Consider the following 26,433-nt stretch of genomic DNA (forward strand, 5'->3'; position numbering starts at 1 on the left):
GATTCATCACTAGGTTTTTTGATTGTATGTATAGGGGCCATGTTGCACAAAACATCACGAAATAATTAACGATAAATACACAAATAACCCATTTCTCAAACACAAAATCAACAGAGGAACTGTTGAAGACATGTGCCGGCTGCCGAAGGAGGTTGCTGCTGAAAGCACTGATGCCATTATGCATGCTTTACCTTGCGCTCGCTTGCGTCTTTTTCGAAAGTATAGCCAAAAATGTTATTTATTTCCTTATGGGATCATGGATGTATCTTCAAAAGGACATAAGTTGAGGGATGACTGCATTACATATTGTGTATCACATGGAAGATACTGAATTTCAGGAAATTGATGAGGCCAGAAATTTGGGGATATTGGTAGACAGTTGAAGTTCAGAGGGCATATTGTCAAACTTGACAAAATAGCTCAATTGATTATTTGAATGATGAAAAACAAATTAACAAATAAAGATAGAGGAGTTATTATCCCTCTTTGATTTGATTTGCTATGATTTGGCATCTTGATTACCATATATTGATTTGGTTACAATGGTGGTGGTGAGGATTCAAAGATGAGTGACCAAGTTGGTGATAGGTCTATCAAATACTCCTTATGAGAATAGGTTGAATGTGTGTGTGGTTACAAAGTTTAGTTGATAGGTGGGAAAAGAGGGGACATGGTAGAGACTTATAAGTTACTAATGGGGTTCTATAAAAGAAATTTTTCAATAAATAACGAACAGAGAGAGAACTTGGGTTAACCATGGAAGTTGTATAAAATTATGGTTAGTAAGAGTGCACAGACTAGATTTTTTTGCTTGGAGAGTGGTGAACGAGTGGAATGAACTGTCAGAAGTAGCTGTGAATGCCTAGACAGTGAATGATTTTAAGAAGAGGTGTGGTAGGTATTGTGTGTATAAAGGATAGTGTGGGTCTCCTAAAATGCATCATCAGACTCCAGATATACCCATAATAATAATAATTATTATTTTTATTATTATTATTTCAAAAAAGTACACATATGTTACGTAGATGTTCTGATCTTGAGTGAATCATTCCTGTAGCTATAACAAATGAGTGTAGATTATAGCTTGACAAAGCTTAAAATTATGTGGCAGAAATTCCAAATACCAAAATTTAAATATCTTTATAAGCTACTGCAAAAATATTTGAAATTTTTCTTTTTAATTTAATGCAGTAGGACAAAATCTAATTCTGATGTTTTGTATTAAATGATAAAGAAATTCTCAGAAATCACTTTACCTAAAATTCTCTCTTCTCACAACAATAACAACAAAAACAGAAACATTCAGATGTTTCTATTTTCTTGTGGTTTAACTTTAAGTGGGTTAGCAGCACATGTATTATTGTGAAATCACAAGCAAATCACAGGATACGATAATTAACATCATGGCCACCAGCATGGAAATAATGCTTCTCCCAAATGGTCATATATATACAGGGTGTCCCAAAATTCACGCAAGAAGTAATTTTGATAATTTTGATTCATAAAGTATACAGTATAGGGTTATGCATGGAATAGCATATCGGGTAAATGGCCTCCACAGCTTTGCTGGCACATATGCACTCTTTTGTCAAAATTTTTCATGACCGTTTTGCATAAATGTGGCTGAATTTCGTTGATACAGCGCTCAATTTCCTCCTTCAAGGCATGGGTAGTCGTGGGCTTGTTGGCATAAACCTTAGACTTCAAAAACCTCCAAAGAAAAAAGTCCAACGCCGTTAAGTCACATGATCTGGGAGGCCAATTCTGATCACCAAAACGGGAAATTACATGACCAGGAAATGACTCATGCAGTAATTGAATTGTTTCTCGGGCTGTATGGCATGTGGCACCGTCTTGTTGAAACCACATGTCGTCCACATCCATATCTTGCAATTTAGGCACAAAAAACTGGATTATCATGTGGCAATAGCGAGCACCATTAACTGTTATTGCCTTACCAGCCGCATTTTCGAAGAAGAATGGACCGATGATGCCTCCAGCCCAAAATCCGCACCAAACAGTGACATGTTGTGGATTCATTTGTTTCTCAACAATCAATCACTCGTGGATTTTCTGAACCCCAAATGAGACAATTTGGTCGATTAACGAAGCCATCAAGATGAAAACGAGCCTCATCGCTGAAGATCGAAAAATAAGCATCCACTTGTTGTTGCTCCATAATCCATCCAATGAACTCTCTTCGCTGTGTGTGGTCATTTTTAATAACCCTGAACCGTCAGCTGTCATGCTGTCTTTTTTTTCTCATTGGCAACACTTTATCGCACAAATGGCACTAAATTTAAATCTTGTGTGAATTTTGGGACATCCTGTATAAATGCAAAGTGCAGTATACCTTGATTATTTCACACTAGAGCTGATGTACATCAACAAGAAGCAGGTGTTGATAAGGTGGACAGACTATTTATACAGGGAAAATTGTGGTAGAGAATTTAGCAAACTAGATATGAATTTAGTGGTATTAAAGAAGAAACATTTACTGATACTACAATAAAATTGGAGATTTTGAGGATGAAATTGCAGCAAAACATCAGAGGATATAGAAAGAACAAGAAAGTGATGATGATGACAAGACTCCCAAAGCTTGAATGAATTTGACTACCCAGGATGCTAGAAAATGTATTAGTGAATTACAATTGTATGCCATGAAGAAAGCAGATTACAGTATTTATTACAGTTTCAGTTAACATATAAAAAAAAAACAGGAAACTAATTATTAATTTACACTTAAAATAACTTCTGTAGATATGTTGACTAATGAATTTGTATATAACTAATATAATCAATATGTGTGAATAATTAAACTATATATATAGATAGATAGATATATTGGAGCAATTTCTGACTTCACTTAAAATATTTTAAGACAAGGTACTTTTATACTGAGTTGAACACCTGAATCTGTAATCAAATAACATTTCAAAGGATGAACCTTTATCATCCTGACATTACAAAAGATAACACAAAAATCATCTATATATACCCCCCCCCCCCCCAAATTCATCACTTGGTAATTCAACTATTTCTTCTGCTCTTGTCACCTGACTACCTACCATCAATGTTTGTTAACGTTATTCTTTGATAATCATTCTTCCCTTTATTTGCAATGGAGCAAAAGAACTCGCTGGTATTTCCTTTGGTATGAAAGACTAATTTCCTCTCATAATCTGATTTTGACTTCCTCACCCTGATGTTTGTCATATTTCTCCTTATATATTCTCAACTTTTTTTTTTTTTTTTTTGCAACTTCTACTTATTGATAATACTCAGGCATACTGACTCCTAGATAATACTGACTCCTACTTCATTTATCCTCCTGACCTTCGGTATAGTCTGAAACTACTTCCTTCATATATCCTTTTACCATTTTCCATGCATTGTTAACATCCATCCTTGCACTGTTAATGCCATGCACTGCTTTGAGCTGCCTCCGAAGCTTATCAATCACTTCCATGAGATCCAGCACTCTCAAACCCTAAGTCGCACCATATCACATGATGTTTCACATAATTATCTCCTAATAGGTGAATAAATCCCATTAACATCTCATGCACCCTTACCTCCCTCCAATCTATGTCCTTAGAGATGAAGAAATCATAATGATTACTCAATCTGTACTCACTCGTGTTGTTTAGTGGAAAAACAAATGTCTAAAGTTAATAATTAACTAAATTTATTTAGCTTTTTGCCTCGGTCAAACAAGGCATCTTGAGAATGCACATGAAAGTACCCTAGTAGGGAGGAAAATGCAGGCTAACTGCAAAAAGTGGGCTCCTTCACTATAGTGTAGATGAATAAGAACATAGAAAATACGTCAATCTACACCACAGATGTTCTGGAGCAGCAGACCATTCCATGGATATATAAAATATATCCATATAGAAAGTTCAGTCCACACCAACCCCTCTTAATCTCTTATTCTTTTTGCAATCAATCTGCTAATCATCAACAGCACCCCTCTCCATGTCTATTTTCTATCCTCCCTGAAAATACTATATCCCTCACACTCCATCTCTGTAACTACATAATCTGCTCTCAGCTAAATGTCACTAATGTGTATAACTTTTGGTGAAGTTATTCCAACCAATGCTAAGTTCTCTCTTATTCCTGATACTTTTAACACTAATATATATAAACTGCATTATTCCCTTAGGGCCCCAATTATCTTTAAACCTTGGAATGATAATACATTTAATTCTGTGACCTGACCAACTAGATTTCACATTTTTTGGTTTTTCGTACTCATTCAGCTCATGGGTAGATGCATGTTCACTTGCATTCACCCTAATAGCGCTAGATTGCATGCCTTTGTGCTTCCATACTAAGTGATCAATGCTTTCTCAAGACACTTAATTCCAAATCCATTTAAGTACAATCCATCAACATTATATAAGTCCTTCTGTTAAATTCAGTCCACAGATCTACAAACTGTACACCATTCCTTCTGCAAAACCTATGCACATTGATTGATTTCATGAGATTAGATACTTACACAACATTATCAATATCACTGACAAAAGCAAAAGGAAAAAATTGTGACAATCATTACGTCTTTCTAATTCACATAATAGCATGATGTTTATTTTAAGCTTGCATATATTCATTGATTTTATATTGCAACACAAAATTACATTTTCCCTGATAATATGAAAGACGATATTCAAATATGAAAATACAATGTGTGTGTGTGTGTATATATATATATATATATATATAAAAAATACATTTTTAGTAATAAAATTCATGTCTGAAACAAAAGCAATTTTGCTTTGAAGGGGGTTGTTAATCCATGGCAGAAATATACTATAGGCTCACAATAAACTTTACATGGGTGGGAGCTGCATAAAAAGTAACCAAAGCTATAAGGCCAGTGTATTATGATTAATAACTGTGTGTGTCTTCTTCTTCTGACCTGTTTGTTCATGTTGCAGGATAAAAAAACACTGAGGTTTCAGGAAGAAAACCTGCCACCTCCATATGAGTCTGCCATTAAAATTTGCTTTTCATTTCCCATCTCGGTTTCCTAGTCATTTAATCCTAAAAAACATGTACTTCAACTGAGTAAACCAGTCGTCTAACATATAACTTAAAAAATCAGTTTGAAATGTATTTGAGATTTTTGATATTAAGACAGTTCACAAATGCTAATTTTATAAATAAAATTCTACCAAAAAAGTTCCAATTAACATGCATACTGTATAAATTGAGTGAAATGCATCCACCCAAATGGAAGCAACTACTGAAGGAAGTTCCCACAGACAGTGGCAGCATGTGAAGACACTGAACAGCATTAACATGTTAAAAAACAAGTAATACTGTATTAAGGAATAAAAATGTACAACTCTTTATGAAAATTAAGTTATTCAACAATTGTCTTAGGGATGTCGACATCTGGAGTTTGTGTTTTATTGTATTAGTTACAGAAAAATTCACCATCAAATCTTACAACAGAAGAATGGGAAAACACCAAAGACCCATATATACTTACAAATTCTTCTTCCACTTCAGTTCCCTCTCCTACTTTACTTTGAGAAAAACAGGCCACTGAAATTATCAGACAAAATGGCAGAATGAGAATATTCAATCTAGATTTGTCAAAATCATAAAAAAATGTGCTTATGAACTAGAAAATGTACTACATTACTGTTACTAGTTAGCAACCACATATTTCACATACACAAACCCACAAAAGCAAGCTTCTTTTCTTCAAGGATTAGGTATTTGCCTGTTCCAACTTTACTACTCTTTCTCATCTTGCAGCTAGTCTTCCTCTTACCTTCCCACCGGTCTACATTTATCTATCTTTTTGGTAGCTGATATCTTTCTACCTTAAATATACCAAATGTAAATTATCATCAGGATTCAAATATTGTCAGATCCTATATTTCAGTCTTCTAAGACACTTCTTATTATATCAATCCAGTTAGAACTTAGTCTTCCTCTATATCATTTTCCTACCATCCTGGCAAAAAGAAAAAAAAAACCACTTGCTTTACTAGCTTTTCCTGTCCCATTCTGTTTAATTAACCATACTACCCAAGATTAGCTCTGCTAATAATGCTAACAATGTCAAGTTCCTTCCTAATATCCTCGTTTTTAATATGATTCGCCAGTGATTCCATCTGGTCACTTCCCTAATCTTTCTTGGCACTTTCATATCTCATATCAAAGACTTAAAACTGGTTTGAAGATTGTCTTGTATATAGTTAATTTAGTGTTTTGACTAATTTCTCTCTTATTCCATATAAATTTATTCAGTTGACTTCCTAACCATACCAGCATGAACCAATGATTGTATCACTACTCTGTAATTTCATGCATTAGTTCATTTATTTACATTTTAAATGGTAACCAATCTATCACCTCTTCTAGCTACTGTTCAGCTGACCATTACTCACAAGAGTGACTCTACTCACAGAATTTCATATATAACAAGGCTGCAATACTGAATTTTCTTTTGCTATATTTTCATATATACAGATTGAAAATGGAATCAAATCACAGAGTGGTAACATTTTTCTTCACTAGAGTACTGAGTATTTGCTAAGAAAAACTTATAGACATTGTTACTGTGTATATAAGGAATGTGTCATATTTCTTTTATGTGTAAAGAAAGTATAATGAGTTAGTTTGGTTATTGTGGATTAATGTTAACAGCTAAGGCTACAATATAGCATATCCATCAACAGCACGTGTTCTATTTTGTAGAATAAGCTATATATAGTCTAAATTCAAGAAAGAAAGAAGAAACCAATATATATCTATTTTGTCTCTATTTACATGGCCTAATGATTTATCAAGGCATAACTTGGGCTTTTTTTATAAACCAAATTTTAGAAATAGGGTAGTTAATTATTTATTAAGGGCGGTAGTAGACTGGAAGTGTCTAATTATAGGCCAGTTTGTGTGTTAAGATCTTGGAGAAATTAGTGAGGGACCGTATACAGCATTGGGCAGATGAGTGTAATGTTATCTGTGAGAGTCAACATGGATTTGTGAAAGGGCGCTCTTGTTTTAGTAATATGCTAGCCTTTTATAATAAAGTTACAAGAGCAGTAGATGAGGGAAAGGCATATACTGCCATTTTCTTGGACTTAGCGAAGGCATTTGACAGGATGCCACATGATAAGTTGATATTTAAGTTGCAGCACATGGGTCTGGATGTCAGGTTGGTCAACTGGATTCAGGATTGGCTGTCCGATAGGTATCAGAGAGTTGTGTATGGTGGGGCAGTTTCAAGGAGGCAGAGGGTTACAAGTGGGATCCCACAGGGCTCAGTACTGGGACCTATATTGTTTAACCTTTATATCAATACATTGTCAGTGGATTGCAGGGGATATTCAGTTGTTTGCAGATGATGCGAAGCTGGGAAGGGTTATTAGTAATAGTGCAGATGTGATAGCCCAGCAAGAGTATTTGAATAAGCTAGACAGATGGGCAAATGAATGGAGGTTTTGGTTTATAATGCAGCAAAATGCAAGGTCTTGAGGTTTGGGACACATCGATGGGACGCTGCATACTCAACTGGAGGAGCTATACTGGAGGAGGTAAGGGAGACAAGAGATCTGGGGTTGATGATTGATAGAAACCTGAAATTTAGGGGACATATTGCAAAGGTGGTGAAGGTAACACAGAGGATTGCTGCTATAATGAGAAGGACACTGACTTGCAGAGATAAAAGATTTATCATTCCATTGTATAAGACTCGGGGTGCTTAAGGGTCAAAGCTGTATAACTGAGAGGAGACCTCCACATAGCCTTTAAAGGAATGCGGAGAACCGACCAGGGCTTCTGACCTAATGTCCAATCCTCACCTTCACGTGGTGCACCCTGTTGGGTATCTACTTTGATACTGAATGAACGAGGATGGGCTGGCAATTTGGGATTTAGCCGACCAAATTGTATTCTTATTGGTTAAACCAAAATAAAAAATGATGGTACAACATGACAAAATTTCATGCCGGCTGGGGTGTCGCCCGGTTAAACAAGGCCCCCGTTGTTTTCGCCAGGGAACCAGGGCGAACAGCGAAAAGTCAGCTACTGGAACAAATCTGAAAACAAACCCCAACTCAACATCACCAGAGTTAAAGATCGGTACTATCAACGTAAGAAGCCTGAATGGCAAAGAAATGGAGCTAGCTGAGGAATTAGATAAGTACCAGATCGACATAATAGAGGTGACTGAAACAAAAAAGACCAAAACTGGTGAGATCTTTCTGAGCAATAAATACAAAATGTTATGTTCAGGCAATAACAATCAAGGAAAAGAAGGAGTAGCCATAGTATTCAACACAAAATACGAGGCTAATCTTCTTGAATGGCAGTCGGTCTCAAGTAGAGTAATGTGGGCAAATATGAGAATGGGGAACTGGACAATGAGACTTATTTGTGCCTATGGTCCCACAGAAGGTTCTACTAAGGTAGAAGTGGAGGAATTTTTTGAGGCTTTAGAAAAAGCAACTGACACAATGAAAAAGGAAAAGTTGGTCCTTGTTGGGGATCTAAATAGTAGAGTAGGAAATGATTGTGAGACATACAAAAATATTTTTGGAAAATTTGGAGAAAAGAGCAAAGCTAATAATAATGGCAAATATCTGTTGGATTTCTGCTCAGGACATGGACTGGTTATTACTAACACCATGTTCCAACATAAAAATGTGCACAAATTCACATGGAGAGAAGAGGCTAGGAATAAGAAAAGTCTCATTGACTATGTTATTGTTGATAGTGATGTTTTCTCCCTGGTGCAGGACACCAGAGTGTACAGAGGATTTGAAATTGGAAGTGATCACTATTTAGTCTTGAGCAGGATAAAATTGAATTTCATATTGAAAAGAATAACATGTAAGAAAGTTTTAAAGCGAATAAAAGTTGAGCAGCTCTCAGATGTGAACTGTAGACTAAAATACAGAAATATTATTGAAAAGAAAATGAAAGAGTTTGAGAACAGGAATCAAACCTTGGAGATTCAGTGGCAAACTCTGAAGGAAACATTGATTGATTCTGCCAGAGAGGCATGTGGTGAGGTTGTGTGCAAAGATAAAAAAATCAGAACTCCCTGGTGGACACAGGAAGTTAAAGAGGCAGTGAAGGAAAAGAAGAAAGCATATCAAAAGTTCCTGGCAAATAAGTCAGCTTTTACTCTTACAGAATACAGAGACAAATGTAAGAAAGCTAAACAGTGTGTAAAACTAGCTAAACAAAAGTCATGGGAGGACTTTGGCAAGAATATAGAAAATAAATATCAAGAAGGTGGCAAAATATTCTGGAGGTTGTTGAAGAAGCTTAGGAATGGAGGAAAGAGTGCTGTAAAAGGAATTAGAGATGATAAAGGTGAAATGAAAACAGGAGAAAAAGATATCCTTGAAGTATGGAGTAATTACTTTGAAAAACTGCTAAATGAAACAAGCAGTGATGACAGCACAGTGATAAAAAACACTGACCAGGCATGCAGTCAGGAATACATATCTATACTTGAAGTAGAAAAAGCCATCAAAGGCTTGAAATGTGGAAAGGCAGCAGGAGTAGATGATATTCGACCAGAAATGCTGAAGTATGGTGGTATAAGAGTCTTACAGTGGTTGCACTGCATAGTTCAGAAAGCCTGGACAGAGGGACGAATTCCCGATGATTGGAGTAGAGCTCTCATAGTACCCATATATAAAAAGGGAAATAAAACTGAATGTGAGAATTACAGAGGTATTTCCCTACTGAGTGTTCCTGGCAAGATCTATGCAAGTATACTTGAGAAACGGTTGAGAAGAATTGTGGAAGAAAAGCTTGGTGAAGAACAAGCTGGATTCAGGCCAAATAGAGGCTGTCAGGATCAGATCTTCACTTTACGACAAATAGTCGAGAAAGCATGGGAATATAACAAAGATCTGTATTTAAGTTTTGTCGATTTGGAAAAGGCATATGACAAGGTGCCAAGAGAGAATCTATTCAATACGCTGCAGTTATATGGTGTCAATGGCCCATTATATCAAGCAATACTTAGTCTTTATTTGAGTTGTGAGTCAGCAGTTAGAATTGAAGGAAGTACAGGAAGATGGTTTAATGTTAAATCTGGTGTGAGACAAGGATGTACATTATCCCCTCTGTTATTCATTATCTATATGGATCACATTATGAAGGAATGTGGTATTAAACCTGATATCAAAATTGGAGATGTTAATGTCAGCTCTTTGCTTTATGCGGATGATGTTATACTTCTAAATAAATCCGCTACAAGTCTGCAAGATTCTCTGACTAAATTGAATAGCTGTTGTAATAGATATGGTATGAAGGTCAGCAATAAAAAGACAAAGACAATGAAAATAGGCAGAATCATTGAAAATGTCAACTGTGTTGTGAATGGAGAACCTGTGGAACAAGTAAAACATTTCAGCTACTTAGGCACAATTTTTACTGAAGATGGTAAGCTAAATATAGAAATAGACAACAGAATCAGCAAAGCTGGTATCGTGGGAAGTCAATTGAATAAATTCATATGGAATAAGAAAGAAATTAGTCGGAACACTAAATTAGCTGTATACAAGACTGTGTTCAAACCAATTTTAACTTATGGATCTGAGAGCTGGGTCAGAAGTAAAACACTTGACCAAAGACTAGAGACCGCAGATATGAGAGTCCTGAGAAAGATTAGAGGCGTGAACAGATGGCATCAATGACAATATCATATTAAAAATGAGGATATTAGGAAAGAACTTGACATTGTCAGCATCCAGGAATGCGTTAGCAGAGCTAATCTCAGATGGTATGGTCACTTAAATAGAATGGGAGAGGAAAGATTAGCAAAACAAGTGTTCTCTGCCAGGATGGCAGGAAAACGACCCAGAGGAAGACCAAGATATAGGTGGATTGATACGGTACAAAGTGCCTTAGACGATAGAAATATAAGATCTGATAATGTTGGAGTCTTGACAAGTAACAGACTGATTTGGAGGAAAATTGTAGATAGGAAGTTAGTAATGATGTAATTTTTTCATGTAGTACTGTCATATCCTGTACACCCCTTGAGGGTACATGGCAGGAATTTGATGATGATGATGATGATGATATATAAGACTCTGATCAGACAACACGTTGACTATTGTTCTCAGATTTGGTCCTCAGGTTTTGAAGGGGATAAATTAACTATGGAAAGGGTACAAAGGCAGATAACAAAGATGGTTTCGGGACTTTACAATGCTAGTTATGAGGATCGGCTGAGGGAATGTGGAGACTGCAGAGTTTGGTGGATAGAAGAAGAAGAGGTGATATGATTGAGACTTTTAAACTGTTGAGAGGTGGTTACAGGGTTGACACTGGGGAGTTCTTTCACTTGGTTGAACAGCAGGAAGGACTGATGAGAAGGGGCCATCCTTGGAAGTTACAAAAGGAAATGTGAGCAAAAGGGTGAGGAGTGGTTTCTTTGTATGGAGGATGGTTGAACCATGGAATGCATTGCCTGATAGAGTGGTGTGAGTGAGAAGTCAATGAGTTTAAGGAATGGTATGATAAACATACCATTGTGTTTCCTAGGAGGGACCTCCCATGATGAGTCTTGATAGACTTTGTGTTTCTTAGGAAGGACCTCCTGCGATGAGTCTTTTGACTCCATGGAGGTCTGAATAATAATATCTTCACAGGCACACTACTGGCCATTGCTTGTGTTCTCTGACCAGCCTGTCTTTTAAAGCAGGTAAGGGAAATTTATGTTTCTGTAAGGAAAACTTGTGTACTATAATATTTAGAAACAAAATATAAGAAAAAACATTCTGTATTAATACATCCATAGTAATACAGAACTGCACCACAGATTCTCAATGATTATTCTAAGAGGATGGAAGGGAAATATCAACAGTGGGAATATCAAAAGAAAGATTTTTTAAGTAAACATTTCATGTATTATTCTGATATACTTACAATCAACGTCAAAATTTTCTTCTGATGTTTGTAGAATGTCTAATTCAGCTAGTAACCTGATGTATCCTTGACTGTTCTTAAACATTATATAATATTCTTCTTGCATTGTGTCATAAACCTAACAAAAGAAAAAGAACTTAAAACTTGTCTTCCTATATAACTGTATTGCATTATATATGCAATACATGATGCAGCTTCAAAGCTGAATGTAATCCATTAGTGTTATCCCAAGATGCAAAGTTCATAATTTCAAAACAATATAATTAAAAATTAGTTGCAGATTTTATACATGTCATAGACAGAAGCTGTAAAAATAAAAGCAGCTGCAGTATAAACAATTTTCTTCATCAGCAAGTAAATAATGCTGGCTAAAAAGAAAAAGTAAATAAATTTGCTCACATCAAATTAAATATCTTTCGTTAATTCAGTTTATCTTCACTTTTCTCTTAATTGTTTTCAATCAGACTTTGTTAACTTATTGCTGTTATAATAATAAGAAGAAGATTTTTAATATCTTCTTCTCTTCAAAGATTAGGCATTCTTCAGGGGGAGATACTCCTATGATATTTAAGTAGCTTCTGTTTGTTTTTAATTTAACTATTGTAATTCAATCATTTACAAAACTGTAATTGTATTCTATTTTTTTCATTTATTATCAATTAAAATGGCCACACCACTAGAAGCTGATATGTTGGTCCACTCCTTATATAACATAAGTAAAGCTATGTATATTTTCATCCCCTTTAATTCCTTTTTTGTTTCTGTTATCACAGCTATATAAATATTTTTAGTTTTTAGTTATTTTGCTAATTCTAATTCCTTTGTTCTTATGCTTAACACATTCCACATGGTTGCTATTAAAATGTACAAGATGCCGGCCTGGTTGGCTGAGTGGCTAGCGTATCCGCTCTCCAGCCAAAAGGCCGTGGGTTCGAATCCTGCCATGGGTATGGATGTTTGTGATTATCTGTGAAAAATACTAGTGGTGGTGGACAGTAGATGGCATTGGTGTAGATGATGATGAAGCTGTAGTTATAGTTGATGTATTGAATGGTGAAGACAGAGAGTTGTAGAGTAGGTGTCCTCCCTCGATGAATCTTTGGACTTCCTGGAGGTGTCACATAATAATAATAAAGATTCCTAATCATTTAATTTTATCTATCTTTACCTTCATCTACTTGTATATTTTAAAATATACATGACAAAAGGAATGATTTAATCCCCTCCCCTTTCTTTGCAATTAATTAATATCGTAAGTGGGACAAAATTTCATATAGAGGAATGCTAACTGAGGAATCTTAAACTAACAGATCACTCAAATCCTTGAAGACTCCATTTCCATACACTATTTAAAGATATTACTATAAAGTTATAATTTGGCTGAAGTTTCTTTGATCTTTATAACAAATGACAACTTATATTTTCAAATGTATGCAACAAGCATTCATCCAATTTTAGTAACTACTCTATCATCCCTCAGCCACAATCATTTCAGGGAAATGACATATTAAAAAAAAAAAAGCAGAAATAATTTTAACAGTCCTGTTTGGTTGCATAAAAACTTTACTAAGATAAGCAGCAAACTTAATATTTTATATAATGTGCTTATGTTACAACACGTTTTCTAATAATATTTCCTGTGTCTTAAGATTACTTTCTCCAGTTTCATTCTGCACATTGTGCTAACCTTAATACAAAATAATACAAGCAAGTAAATTGAAAATTTTGGAAAATGCAACACGAAATCAATTTGCCAATTAAATAAATGAAGAGAAAAGGCTGTGCAGCCCTGTGGAAATGGCACCTGCATCCAAAGTGCTAGCGTGCCTGAGGAAAGAGCATTATGAGTATGATTCTACCAACTAAAGAAACTTATTCTAAAGCTCTGTCAGATGAGTTGCTAAGTTAATCAATCTGAGCAGGGGTAAGTATGGTTTTTCCTTCGTGGAAACTTGTGCTTTTAATCCCACAACTTTAGAAAACCTGGCATAGAACTCGCACTATTTCTGACAATAATATATAGCATAATGATCAAGGAACAATGAGATGGTGGCAGATATCTGTGGAAATAGTTTTGCACATAGCTCTAACCACAATAGCTAAGGAATTACACTTAATGACAGGTAAAAGGCCTGATTAAATATTTTATTATTATACAGATGTCTCCATGAAGTCAGTCAGGAAACTCATCATGGAAAATGCACCCAAATCTTTATAAACATACAATACCTATCATACTTTAAACTCGTTCAGTATCAGGGCACTCATAACTAATTCTGGCAATTCCATTAACCTGCCCCCAAGCAAAAAAAAATCTAGTCCACACACACATCTGTACTAACTACACATGTGCACAACTTCCAGATTTGACCTCTAGTTCTCTCTCTATTCATCATATACTGAAAAATTTCCTTTGTGTCAAACATATAGAACTCCATTAATAACTTATAAGTTTCTATCATGTCCCCTCTTTTCTGCCTATCAACTAAACTTTGCAACCCACAAACCTATGCCATTTCCTCATAGGAAGCATTCCACAGACCTGTTACCAGCTCCCTTGTCTCTGAATCCTCTCAACCACCTCCTGATCCCCAAATAACTCAGGTGACCAAATCTGTGCACGGTAGTCAAGATGCTACCAATTCATAACCTTATAAAGAAGAAGAAGAATAATAACCTCTCTATCTTTACTTGTGAGTTTTTCAACATCCAAATAATCTTTCGAGATATTTTACCAATTTTTGCAACATGCCCTCTGAACTTCAACTTTCTGTCCACAATTAACAATAAGAACTTAGCCTCATTAATTTCCTGTAATCCAGTACCGTGAATGTGATAACCAGTAGATGATCTTTTCAACCAGAGGTGTATAACCTTACATTTTGCAATATTAAATTCCCAATTAAATTACCATTTGCTCACAATGCCAATTTATTTAAATCTTCCTGCAGAATATCTAAATAACCTTTATCAGTTATTGCCCAGTGCAGTTTTGCATCATTAGCAAACAACTGCATATCATATCCTTCCCTTAAATTTTTCCTTATATCATTAATATACAAATCAGAATAGTGGAACTAGGTACAGAACCAAAAGGCACTAAACTAGTTATTCTCACTCTCCTAGATTCCACTTCGCTGTATACTACTCTCTGGTGTCCATTTGTCAGCTGTCCCCATATCAATTCCCACTTGCTCCAACCTTTGTTATAGTTTTTCATGTGGGAGTCTGTAAGATACTTTTGCAAAGTCCAGCAGTATCACAGTGTATCCATGTCCCTTATTATTACCTTTTACAACAAAACTCACCATAGAGTTCTGTATTCCAATCCATCCACTATGAGATTTTATCTTTAACCAACTTTTCCAGTACTTCAACCATATTAATTTCTGAGATATTAATTGGTCTGTAATTTGTACCTTCTATCTTAGAGCCAGCTTTATGAAATGGAGCTATCATACCTTCTTTCCACTCCATGGGAACCTTGCAGAGCTGAGACTTAAACGCCACTCAGTCTCACTGCTGTATTTACATCCTTGCTGCTAATAAAGTGTTCATTGAACAACTCCATTATGTCCTTTGCATCAGTCACTCTATTCCCATTTCTATTCATTCTTCCACAATCATTTCTCCTCCTACTGGCCACATAGCAAAAAAATTCCTTAGGATTTTCTGTGGATCTCAGGGCCAATCTCTTCTCATATTCCAGTTTTGCCTTCCTCACCATACTAGTCAATCTCCTGGCATGAGTCTTATAATCTTAATGCATCTGCTCTCCATCCCTCTCCTTGTATCTCTTCCATAACCTGTTTTTTAGCTGCAGTTCCTGTTTGATATTGTCTGTCATCTACTTTACACCAAATTGTGTGCTCTTCTTCACTTGTGGTATACAGCTTGCTATTGCTGCTAATAAATCTTCCATCATAAGTTCCCAAGCACTAATGATAACTCGCCCTTCCAATTCCTCCCTCCATGGAACTGCCCCAAGTTGATATCTAAGACTATTATAATCACCTGCCTTATAATTCCACATATATTCATTTATCATTGATACTATTCATCTTCCAAGTCAAAACCACATGGGCACTCTCTCCAACTGGGTGCAGAGATGCCATCTCAGTTTTAATCAGCTCTTCTGATGCTATGACCAAATCCAAAATCCTGACCCTTGTGTTCCTTCTACTACATGTTGCCTAAGACATTTGTCCCTCAAGAATTCTAGAAATTCCATACCCTTATTACTACATGCAGTTTTCTCTTCCCAAATATACTGCTGTAGTTAGAATCTCCCATAACAATCATCCTTCTTGCACTTACCAAGCACAACTGCTTAAACATCTGTGCCTTGCCCTCTATGCTCCCTGGCTTGTAGTAACACCCAACTAAATATCCTGTCCACCTCTACCTCACACCATATGCTCTCCACTGCCCTCCAAATTCTCCACTCTGAGAGGACATAACTAATCACTTATCATTAGTAGTACTCCATCACTGCATTTTCTGTTCCTATCCTATCAAAAAATACTGTACCCCTGCTACTTCTATTCCTGTGAGTATATCATCAACCACATCTCAGAGATCCCAATAATCTTTGGACAGGATGTTACCAGCACCACCAATTCATCTCCTTTATTCCAGATACTCCTGGCATTAATATAAAGAATCAAGGCACTGTCACTGTTGATATACCTATCATTATCCCCTCCAAACACCACTGGATTTAGCATTACCCTATGTATTCCCTACAGCCCCCTTCTCCCAAGCACCTATTGCCACAAGAGGCCACCTTGATAATTCGTTTCGTTGCATTGACACACTGACTTGTTCAGAGAACAGCATTTTCTCTAGATGCCAATGTCCTTCCTCATTCAAATACAAGCCATCTCTTGCATACAGTTCCTTTCTTTCCTCCAAGTATCCACATATTCCAAACCTCTCTTATGACACATTCTGGCTATTATACTATTCATTATTGATGCTCCTCCACAGCTCTGCATTATCAAACCTGAGCAACACACACACCATCTTCCATCTCTCAGTCTTCTTTCATACAACCTCAAGCATGGACTTCAAATCTCTTGCCACCCGATTCACACTTCCTCTCAAGTCATTTGTGCCCACCATCACAAATCATCTCATCCACCCTTTCATCTTGCTTAATTGCCATAGCGACACTTTCTATCCCCCCCACCCCAGGGAAACACTCCTCAGGCATTCTATCTTGCACACCACGAATTATCAAGTCTCCATATATCACACCTCTTACCACTCTGTTTCTTCCTTGTTCACCTGCACTTTCTTTCTTTGTTTCCCTACTTACCTGTTGTCTTGTCATCTTTCCATCCCTGGTTCCAGCACTCTCTTGTGTTCATCTCATTCCCTCTCTTTCACTGGTTCTCCTATTCTCTCTCTCTCTCTCCTCTTCAATCATTCCCATAACTCTCTCACTTCTACTCCGATTCCCTTTGCATTCATCATTTCCAGTAGCTTAATCTCTTCTTTCACACTTCTCAACTTATTCCCAAGACATTCCACTTCCTCTTTCAGTGCATCCCTCTCTCTGTGTGGCACACAGAGAGAGGGATGCACTTTTGTGCAAGCTACCTGCTGCTCTTGCTTTCCATTCATCCTCCCAAGTAACACCACCTTCAAAAACTTCTCAATGATTCAGACTTACCATACTCCCTACTTTTATTTTTTCATTTGCATTCTATGCTTTATGCTCACTTTCGACCAGAACTAAAAATAAAATCAATAAAAGAAAAATTAAACAAATACAAACAAAATTGGATAGAACATGTATACCGAATAACCAACACCCGATATCCTAAACAATTAATAAAATATAAACAATTTGAAAAGAGAAGGCTGTGTAGACCCCAAAAGAGGAAATTATATGGATAATGAGGCTGGAACAGATAAAGACTGATATGGTCTTTATCCATAATTAGCATTATGACGATGATGATATTTATTATATTATTTATTTCTATATTCTTACTGAAGCATTCCCATGACTTTTATTCAGCAAATTTTAAACATAACTTTGCTCTCTTTCTCTGTTTTCTTATACAGAATCTGCCACTTATTTGCTAAGAATTTTTGGTATAATTTCTTCATTTCTAGGACTGTTTCTTTAACTTCTTATGTCTAGCATGGTATTCTTCCTTTTCTATTTTTGCAGACAACTTCACCACACACCTCCCTAGGTGAATCAATCATGAATGTCTTCTTCAGAATTTGCTACTGAGACTCCAAAGTCTGGTTCTTGTTTTCAAAATGATTCATTTTTTCTTCATTGCTTACAGTTTACTTGTAAAAGATGCTCAAACTGCAATTCTTTTAAAACTTTCTTACATACTATTCTTGATGTTGAATGCTATCACTACTCCTTCCTTTCCTTCATCATTATTGTCTGAATATAAGATCCTACTTTATTATTTCGATTCTGATCAGAATGGGTAAATGGACAATAAGACTTATTTGTGCTTATGGTCCCACCAAAGATTCTACTAAGGTAGAAGTGGAGGAATTTTTGAGGCTTTATGTTCATGTTCCAACATAAAAATATATGCAAATTCACATGGAAAGAAGAGGCAAGGAATAAAAAAAAAAAGTCTCATTGCTTATGTTATTGTTGATGGTGATGTTTTCTCTTTGGTGCAGGACACTAGAGTGTATAGAGGATTTGAAATTGAAGCATTTGTGAAAAGGAAATCAACCTTGGAGAATCAATGGGAAGTTGCCGTAGCGCAACTGGAAGAATAGCGGAACATGGGCTTGATTCTCATCGTGACAACGGGAATACTTATATGTGCTTTTTCAGTTGAAGGCGAGTTAGCCGATCTGATACGGTGGTAGCAGGGTTTTTCCTCGTGGAAATTTGGGTTTTTCATCCACCATAGAGACAAATCGGTCATCAGAACACATGCAATTTACAGACAAAAAATATTGTTGTTGGCAATGATGGGCAATAGATGCCGATGATGATAGTAATGTCATAGTTGGAGAATTAAGTAGGTAGTAGAGAGGATGAGATGTATTTAGCGAAATAGGGTACAGTGCCCTCCCATGGTGAGTTCTTGGACTCCCTGGGTGTCACGTAATAATAATAAGTCCTGAAGAAAACATCGATTGATTCAGCCATGTGATGAGGTTGTCTGCAAGGATAGAAAAATCAGAACTCCATGGTGGACACAGGAAGTTAAAGAGGCAGTGAAGGAAAAAGAAGAAAGCATATCAAAAGTTCCTGGCAAATAAGTTAGCTTGTGCTCTTAGAGAATACAGAGAGAAAGTTCAGCTTTCTTACACTGTAAGAAAGTGTATGTAAGAAAGCTAAAAACTGTGTAAAACTAGCTAAACAAAAGTCATGGGAAGACTTTTGTAAGAACATAGAAAATAAATATCAAGAAGTAACAAGATATTCTGGAGGTCGTTGAAGAAGCTCAGAAATTGAATAAAGAGTGTTGTAAAAGAAATTAGAGATGACAAAGGTGATATGAAAACAGGAGAAAAAGATATCCTTGAAGTATGGAGTAGTTACTTTGAAAAACTGCTAAATGAAACAATCAATAACAGCACAAAGGTAAAAAACACTGACCAGGCATGCAATCAGGAATACATATCCATACTTGAAGTAGGAAAAAACCCCACAAAAGTCTGAAATGTGAGAAGGCAGCTGAAGTAGATGATATTCGACCAGAAATGCTCAAGTATGGAGGTATAAAAGTCTTACAGTGGCTAAACTGCATAGTTCAGAAGGCCTGGACAGAGGGACGAATCCCAGATGATTGGAGTAGAACTCTCATAGTGTCCATATATAAAAAGGGAAATAAAACTGATTGTAAGAATTACAGAGGTACTTTCCTACTGAGCGTTCCTGGTAAGATTTATGTCAGTATACTTGAGAAACGGATGAGAAGGATTGTAGAAGAGAAGCTTGGTGAAGAACAAGCTGGATTCAGGCCAAATAGAGACTGTCAGGATCAGATTTTTACTTTACGACATATAGTTGAGAAATCATGGGAATATAACAACACTATGTATTTATGTTTTGTAGAAATGGAAAAGGCATATGACAAGGTGCCAAGAGAGAGAAGCTATTCAAAACACTACAGTTGTATGGTGTCAGTAGGGCATTATATCTGCAAAACTAAGCAATACTTAGTTTTTATTTGAGTTGTAAGTCAGTAGTTAGAATTGAAGGAAGTACAGGAAGATGGTTTAATGTTAAATCTGGTGTCACACAAAGATGTACATTATCCCCTCTGTTATTCATTATCTATATCACATTATGAAGAAAAACAGTATTGAACCTGATATCAAAATTGGAGATGTTAATGTCAGCTCTTTGCTTTATGCAGATGATGTTATACTTCTAAAAAAATTTGCTACAAGTTTGCAAGATTCCCTGACTAAATTGAATGACTGTTGTAATAGATATGGTATGAAGGTCAGCAATAACAAGACAAAGACAATGGAAATAGGCAGAAGAACTGAAAATATAAACTGCAATGTGAATGGAGAACTGACAGAACAAGTAAAACATTTCAGTTACTCTTAGGCAGAATTTTTAGTAACGATGGTAAATTAAATATGGAAATAGACAACAGAATCAACAAAGCTGTTATGGTAGGAAGTCAAGTGAATAAATCTATATAGAATAAGAGAGAAATTAGTCAAAACACTAAATTAGAGATCGCAGATATGAGAGTCTTGAGAGAGGTTGGGGTGTGAACAAATGGCATCAATGGTATATTAAAAACAAGGATATTAGAAAAGAACTTGACATGTTTAGTATCCAGGAATGTGTTAGCAGAAGTAATCTCAGGTGGTATGGTCACTTAAACAGAATGGGAGAGGAAAGATTAGTAAAACAAGTGTTCTCTACCAGGTTGGGAAGAAAAAGACCCAGAAGAAGACCAAGATAGGTGGATTGATATGGTAAAAAGTGCCTTAGAAATGGAAGATCTGACAATGTTGGAGTCTTGACAGGTGATAGATTGATTTGGAGGAAAATTGCAGATAAGAAGTTAGAGTTAGTAATGATGTAAGTTTTTCATGTAGTGCTATTATATCCTGTACACCCTCCCCCCTTGAGAGTGCATGTCAGGAATTTGATGATGATCTTTATTATTTAGTAATCACTCACTTGCTTTATTTTCTTTATCTCAGTAATACCAAGTATGCCTATATGGTACATTTCCAATTCTTCTGCATGCACATGAGGGAGGATAGCGTATCAAGTTCAATTTCTTTCCATTAACACATCTTATACTGATGGTTGCTATCTTCAGTTCTTCTGACATCGAGTTTATTATTCTTCTTCTTTTTCTAGATGTTGAATTGGAGCTTGTTCCAATAACTGACTTTCCATTGTTCTCTCTGGTAACCTTGACAAAATCAGTGGAGACCTTGTTTAACAAGATGATGCCCTAGCTGGCATGAAATTTCATCATGTTGTACCATCATATCCATTTGTAGTTTAAGCTGATTCAGTACCCAGTAGATACTCACTAATGAAGTGAGGACTGGACATTAGGTCAGAAGCCCTAGTTGGTTCTCTGCAGTCCTGAAAAGCAATATGGAGGTCTCTCTTTTGTTATATATTTTATATTTTTACTTATTTGTCTTTCACCCTTAAGCAACCCAATATTCTGTCAATTGTCTTATCCCTTTCAAAGTCCAGCATTATCATGGTGTAGCCATTTACTTTAGCCAATTTTACCATCACTTTATTATAAAATGTGAATAAATTACTAAGGCAGGACCTACCTTTTACAAAGCACCTTATTCATATCCAAACAATTACCTTTAACAAACTTTTCTGCTGATATTAATTGGACTGTAATTTGCTACTTCTGTCTTGGAACCACCGTTATGTAATGGAACTATCATATCCCCCCCCCCCTTTCACTCCACTGGAACCCTGCTAAGTTGAGACTTAGATTAAACAACTTCATCAGAAGCACAGCCAGTTGTGTAGTACATTCTCATAGCACACAAGCCAACATGCTGTCCAGTCCCACTGCTGTATTCCCATTATATTTTTCAACATGCTGAGTACCTCCAATTGATATACCTTAATTCTCACATCAGTAACTGCAAAGTGTCTGCCTGGATGATATACCCTTGCAAAGTAATCACTCAGCAACTCAATTATTTCTGCTTGTCAATTTTCTACCATCAGCAATTGGAAAGGTTATCCTTCCATAATCATTTTTTGTTTTACTTGACAGATAGCAACAAAATTCTTAAGATTTTCTTTGGCCTGCTCAGCTAATTTTCTCTCATAATCTAATTTAGACTTTCTTACCAAACTAATTACCCTTCTTATCTGTGTTTCATATTGCTCATGTGTATGCTGATCACTTTTTTGTTTATATTACTTTCACAGTGCTTTTCTTTTTGCAGCTCCTGCTTTATACTGTTACTTATCCACTTAATGCCTAGTTGGTTTATCCTCCTGACATTGAGTATGCAGTCTGATACTGCCTGTCTTGAACGAATCCCCCAACTACAACCCATGCACTACTCCAAGCTGCTACTTGTCTGTCATAATTGCAAACTTTATAGTTCCACATATACCCTTTCATGACAGAATTCAATGAGCTGAACAACCTACCAGAACAATATAGCATGGTCACTTTCCCTGATCAATGGCAGAGTCGATACTGTCAGTTATAGATAGATCTGTTGATGCTATAATTCAAATACCTAGTCCCTTCCATTAAATGCTCTTTCAGGTAATTAACTGCTGATGCAATGCAATCACATCTCTACTAGACCATCAAGTCTATAGCAACAACCAACAATATATTTTGTTCTATTGGCTTTGATCTCACACTAGACATCCTCAAATGAATCACCTCCCTCAGTTCTACAATCCTCCTTAACTTCCATTTTTGTTGGTTGAAGTTTTTCAGCCATCTTTAACACGTTCGCTGCCAACTACGAGTATACTCGTAGTGGGTAAACCTGCTTCACAAGCCAGCTACGAGTATACTCGTATGACGCTTACTGCCGGGAACGAGATTATTGTAGTGACCTTGAAGAAGTGAAAATGCTTGGCTTGTGGGGCTAGCGTCAAAACTCTGTATTCTTATAGACCGTATATGCTCTGTACAAGCCAACTACGAGTATACTCGTAGGACGTTTACCTCCGGTAACGAGATTATCGTACTGACCTTGAAGAAGTAAAACTGCTCGGCATAGGGGAACAGGCCATGCCAAAGTAGCGTTGCAGCGAACGTGTTAATAATGTCCCTCCTAATAATCCTTTCTATCAGTGTTGCATGGTGATCAGTTTTTTCATTTCATTCATCTTCAAGGCCCATCTTTCCTAATTGGGTTGTGGGGGGCAGCAGCTGCAAGAGGAACATCCAATGGTCACGATCCTCCGACACCAAGCTCAGGTGTTCTAGTGGGACTCTCAAACGTGTCCACCCAAGGTTTTGGATATAATCTATCCAGCGAGTCCTTGGTCTTCCACATGGCTTCCCACCTTCAGCAAAGAGGGCCTGCTGGAGGGGCCTCTCTTGTGGCATTCTGACCAGGTGCCCATACCAACGTAACTGTGATCTCTCAACACGGAGAAGCAGCGGTTGAGTATTGAGAGTTTCCCGAATTGCAGAGCTTCTGATTCCGTCGAGTCTTGTCAGCCACACAACCCCCTCGAAGGAACCTCATTTCAGCTGTTTGGATTCACGTCCACATTCTTTCAGTCTTTACCCAACTCTAATGACCATAGGTGAGGATGGGGACATAGACTGTATTGAAGACAGCCAGCTTTGCCTTCTGGCTTAACTCCCGCTTCAATACTACCAAACGGACAAGCTCCTGCAATATTGCGCTTGCTGAGCCAATCCGAGTATCTAGCTCTACGTCCCACTTTCCATCGCTCATAACTATGAACCCAAGATATTTAAAATTCTCCACCTGCCTTAGTGGGACTCCACTCACATGTATAGTGCACTGGGATGGCTGTCTTGAGACCACAAATGTTTCAGTTTTGGTCTTTCATTCCGGCTTCTGCACAAACAGCTACAAACCTATCTAGGGTCTGCTGGAGGTTATCTGTGGAAGAGCTAAGCAGAACTAGCTGATCTGCAAAAAGCAGACGTCCAATGCTACATCTTCCAATTCTGACATACACACTCCTTTGGCTGTGCCAAGGCAGTGGGTGTGTCAGAATTGAAAGTCTATAAAGATTATGAAAAAGAGGGGTGACAGAACACATCCTTGGCGGAGGCCAACAGAGATTATGAAAGGTTCAGACTTTGTGCTGTTTACCCTGACAAAAAAATCTGGGCATTCATACAGGGACTTGATGGCAGCTAATAGTTGGCCATCCACTCCATACTCCTATACTACTTCCCAAAGCTTATCCCGAGGAACCCAGTCATATGCCTTCTCCAAGTCTACAAAACATGCGTAGACATTCTTGGCATATTCCCAAGATTTCTCAAAGACTTGCCTTAAAGTGAAGATTTGGTCAGTTGTGCTTCTACCAGAATGAAAGCCACATTGTTCTTCCTGGAACTTTGACTCAACTATGCTCCTGCACCTTCTTTCCAAGCACCTAGCATATACTTTCTCAGGCAGGCTGAGCAGAGAGATGCCATGATAGTTGCTGCAATCTCTCTGGTATCCCTTCTTGAAGACTGGTATTATTATGCCTGTCTGCCATTTCTTTGGTGCTCGCCCAGATATCCAAGCAGTCCGACACACTCGAGTCAGCCAGAGAACACCATCTAGATTTAAGGCTTTTAGCATTTTGGGCCGAATTTCATCATCACCAGCAGCCTTGCCCGATTTTAGCGATTTTATTGCAAAATGAATATCTTCTGCTGTGAGACTAGTCATCATCACCCTGATCTGCACCTCTTGGATGTCCACAACTGCTGGGCCACCCAGGTTAAGAAGGCTCTCAAAATATTCCCTCCATCTGTGGAGGATATCTTTCTCAGTTGTTAAAAGTGCACCATCAGAGGCTTAATTGAACTTGCTGTGCGCGATTTCCTTCCTCGAAGGCAGCAGATGGTCTGCCAGAATACTTTGTTTGCATTTGCATAGGATGAGTCTATTCTTTCTCCAAAGGATTCCCAAGCCTTAGGTTTTGCTGTCTTTACTGCCTCAGCAGCAGCTTTTCGCGCCTCAGCATACTGGAAATGTATCTCAGGTGACCTGACCCTAAATCATGTTAGGTAGGCCACCGTTTTTGCCCAGACAGCTTTTTGGACCTCTTCGTTCCACCAAGGTGTCCTTTTGTCACTGCCCATCACCAAGCCGAGCCACTTTCTGCCACAGCATTGAGAGTGCAGAGGGAGTGACAGCTGTTCTGAACAGTTCCCACTCCTCTTCAATATTTGCAGTATGCTTGGGAATCTCTTTGAACCTGGAGGAAATGTCATCTGCAAAATTCTTCCTCAGAGCCTCATTTTCCAGTGCCTCCCATTTCATGCAGTATAGCTGCTTAGGACTACCAGCGTTGATGGTAGCATCTGGTTTCTGAAGCCGTAGAGTGCAGACAACAAGGTAGTGGTCAGTTGACAGTTCTGCCCCTCTCCTCACACAAATCTCCAGCACTGAGGAAAATAGGCCTGCTGAGACTATAAAGAAGTCAATCAGAGACCTTTGACCAAGTGTATCCCTGTACCAGGTGTACTTATGGACTTCTCGGTGTTAGAAAAAGGTATTCATTATGGACAAGCTGTTAGTACAGCAGAAGTCCAATAATTTCAACCCATTAACGTTAAGGTCAGGGTTTCCGTTCCTCCCAACCCCACCTCTCCACGTCTGGTCATCTGTTCCAACATGTGCATTGAAGTCACCCATTAGCAGGACTGATTCCATGTCTGCCACCCAGTCAAAAGCAGCATCCACTTCCTCTAGGAAGGTAGAGTATTCTGACTCCGATTAGGTGATCAGCATTCATTTTAGAAATTATGGACTTTACAACCATGTTATAAATAACTCTTTTAATTTCCCGACATTTCGATCTTCATATTAAAATCATCATCTGGAATATATATGAATATACAGGACAAGCTGAGTTACATTACACACAGTAAGCTAAAGAAAGAATGATTTGATCACCGGTTATTCTACTGGCATGACCTCTAGCGAAAAAAAAAATTACAAATTAATTAATTATTTAGAAACTACATCAAGCTAAATTCTATTTAAGATAACATGAGAAAACATTCTTTCTTATAGATAGTTTTCTTTCAGTAAAAATGATGTCCTATTTTTAACATTACAATTGTTATTTGAGATTTAGAATTCTGGATTATCTACAGTCCTGTTTATAGTTAACTCTTTAGAGAGGAAGGTTCCATGGGTAGAATATGTGCCTTCCATATGCTTGGGATTTTTAGACCATCATTATTGTTCAGATTGGGGTGGTTGATAAGAATCTCAAAGGCTTCCTTAAATTTGTGTTCATAAAATGTTTTGGTGTGATGTAGACAACTGGTGCTTTTTCAGTCAATTCTATGTAAGGTGTTC

At 37.2% G+C, this 26,433-nt stretch overlaps 1 protein-coding gene across 4 annotated transcripts in view; it reads right to left on the reverse strand.

The window, feature by feature from the left end:
- Nucleotides 1-26,433, reverse strand: part of LOC150105407 (sorting nexin-13-like) — a 599,079-nt gene that overhangs the window by 221,411 nt on the left and 351,235 nt on the right. For all 4 annotated transcript variants that reach the window (XM_090394133.1, XM_090394134.1, XM_090394132.1 and 1 more), the window contains 2 exons: nucleotides 11,926-12,043; nucleotides 5,507-5,562 (listed from right to left, as the gene is read on the reverse strand). In XM_090394133.1, coding sequence (XP_090250259.1) covers nucleotides 5,507-5,562; nucleotides 11,926-12,043 — 174 coding nt within the window. The remainder of the gene's footprint in view (nucleotides 1-5,506; nucleotides 5,563-11,925; nucleotides 12,044-26,433) is intronic.

Source organism: Typopeltis vanoorti, chromosome 6, assembly GCF_054136105.1.
Source record: "Typopeltis vanoorti isolate ZY-2024b chromosome 6, IOZ_Tvanoo_1.0, whole genome shotgun sequence".
NCBI lineage: Eukaryota > Metazoa > Arthropoda > Arachnida > Uropygi > Thelyphonidae > Typopeltis > Typopeltis vanoorti.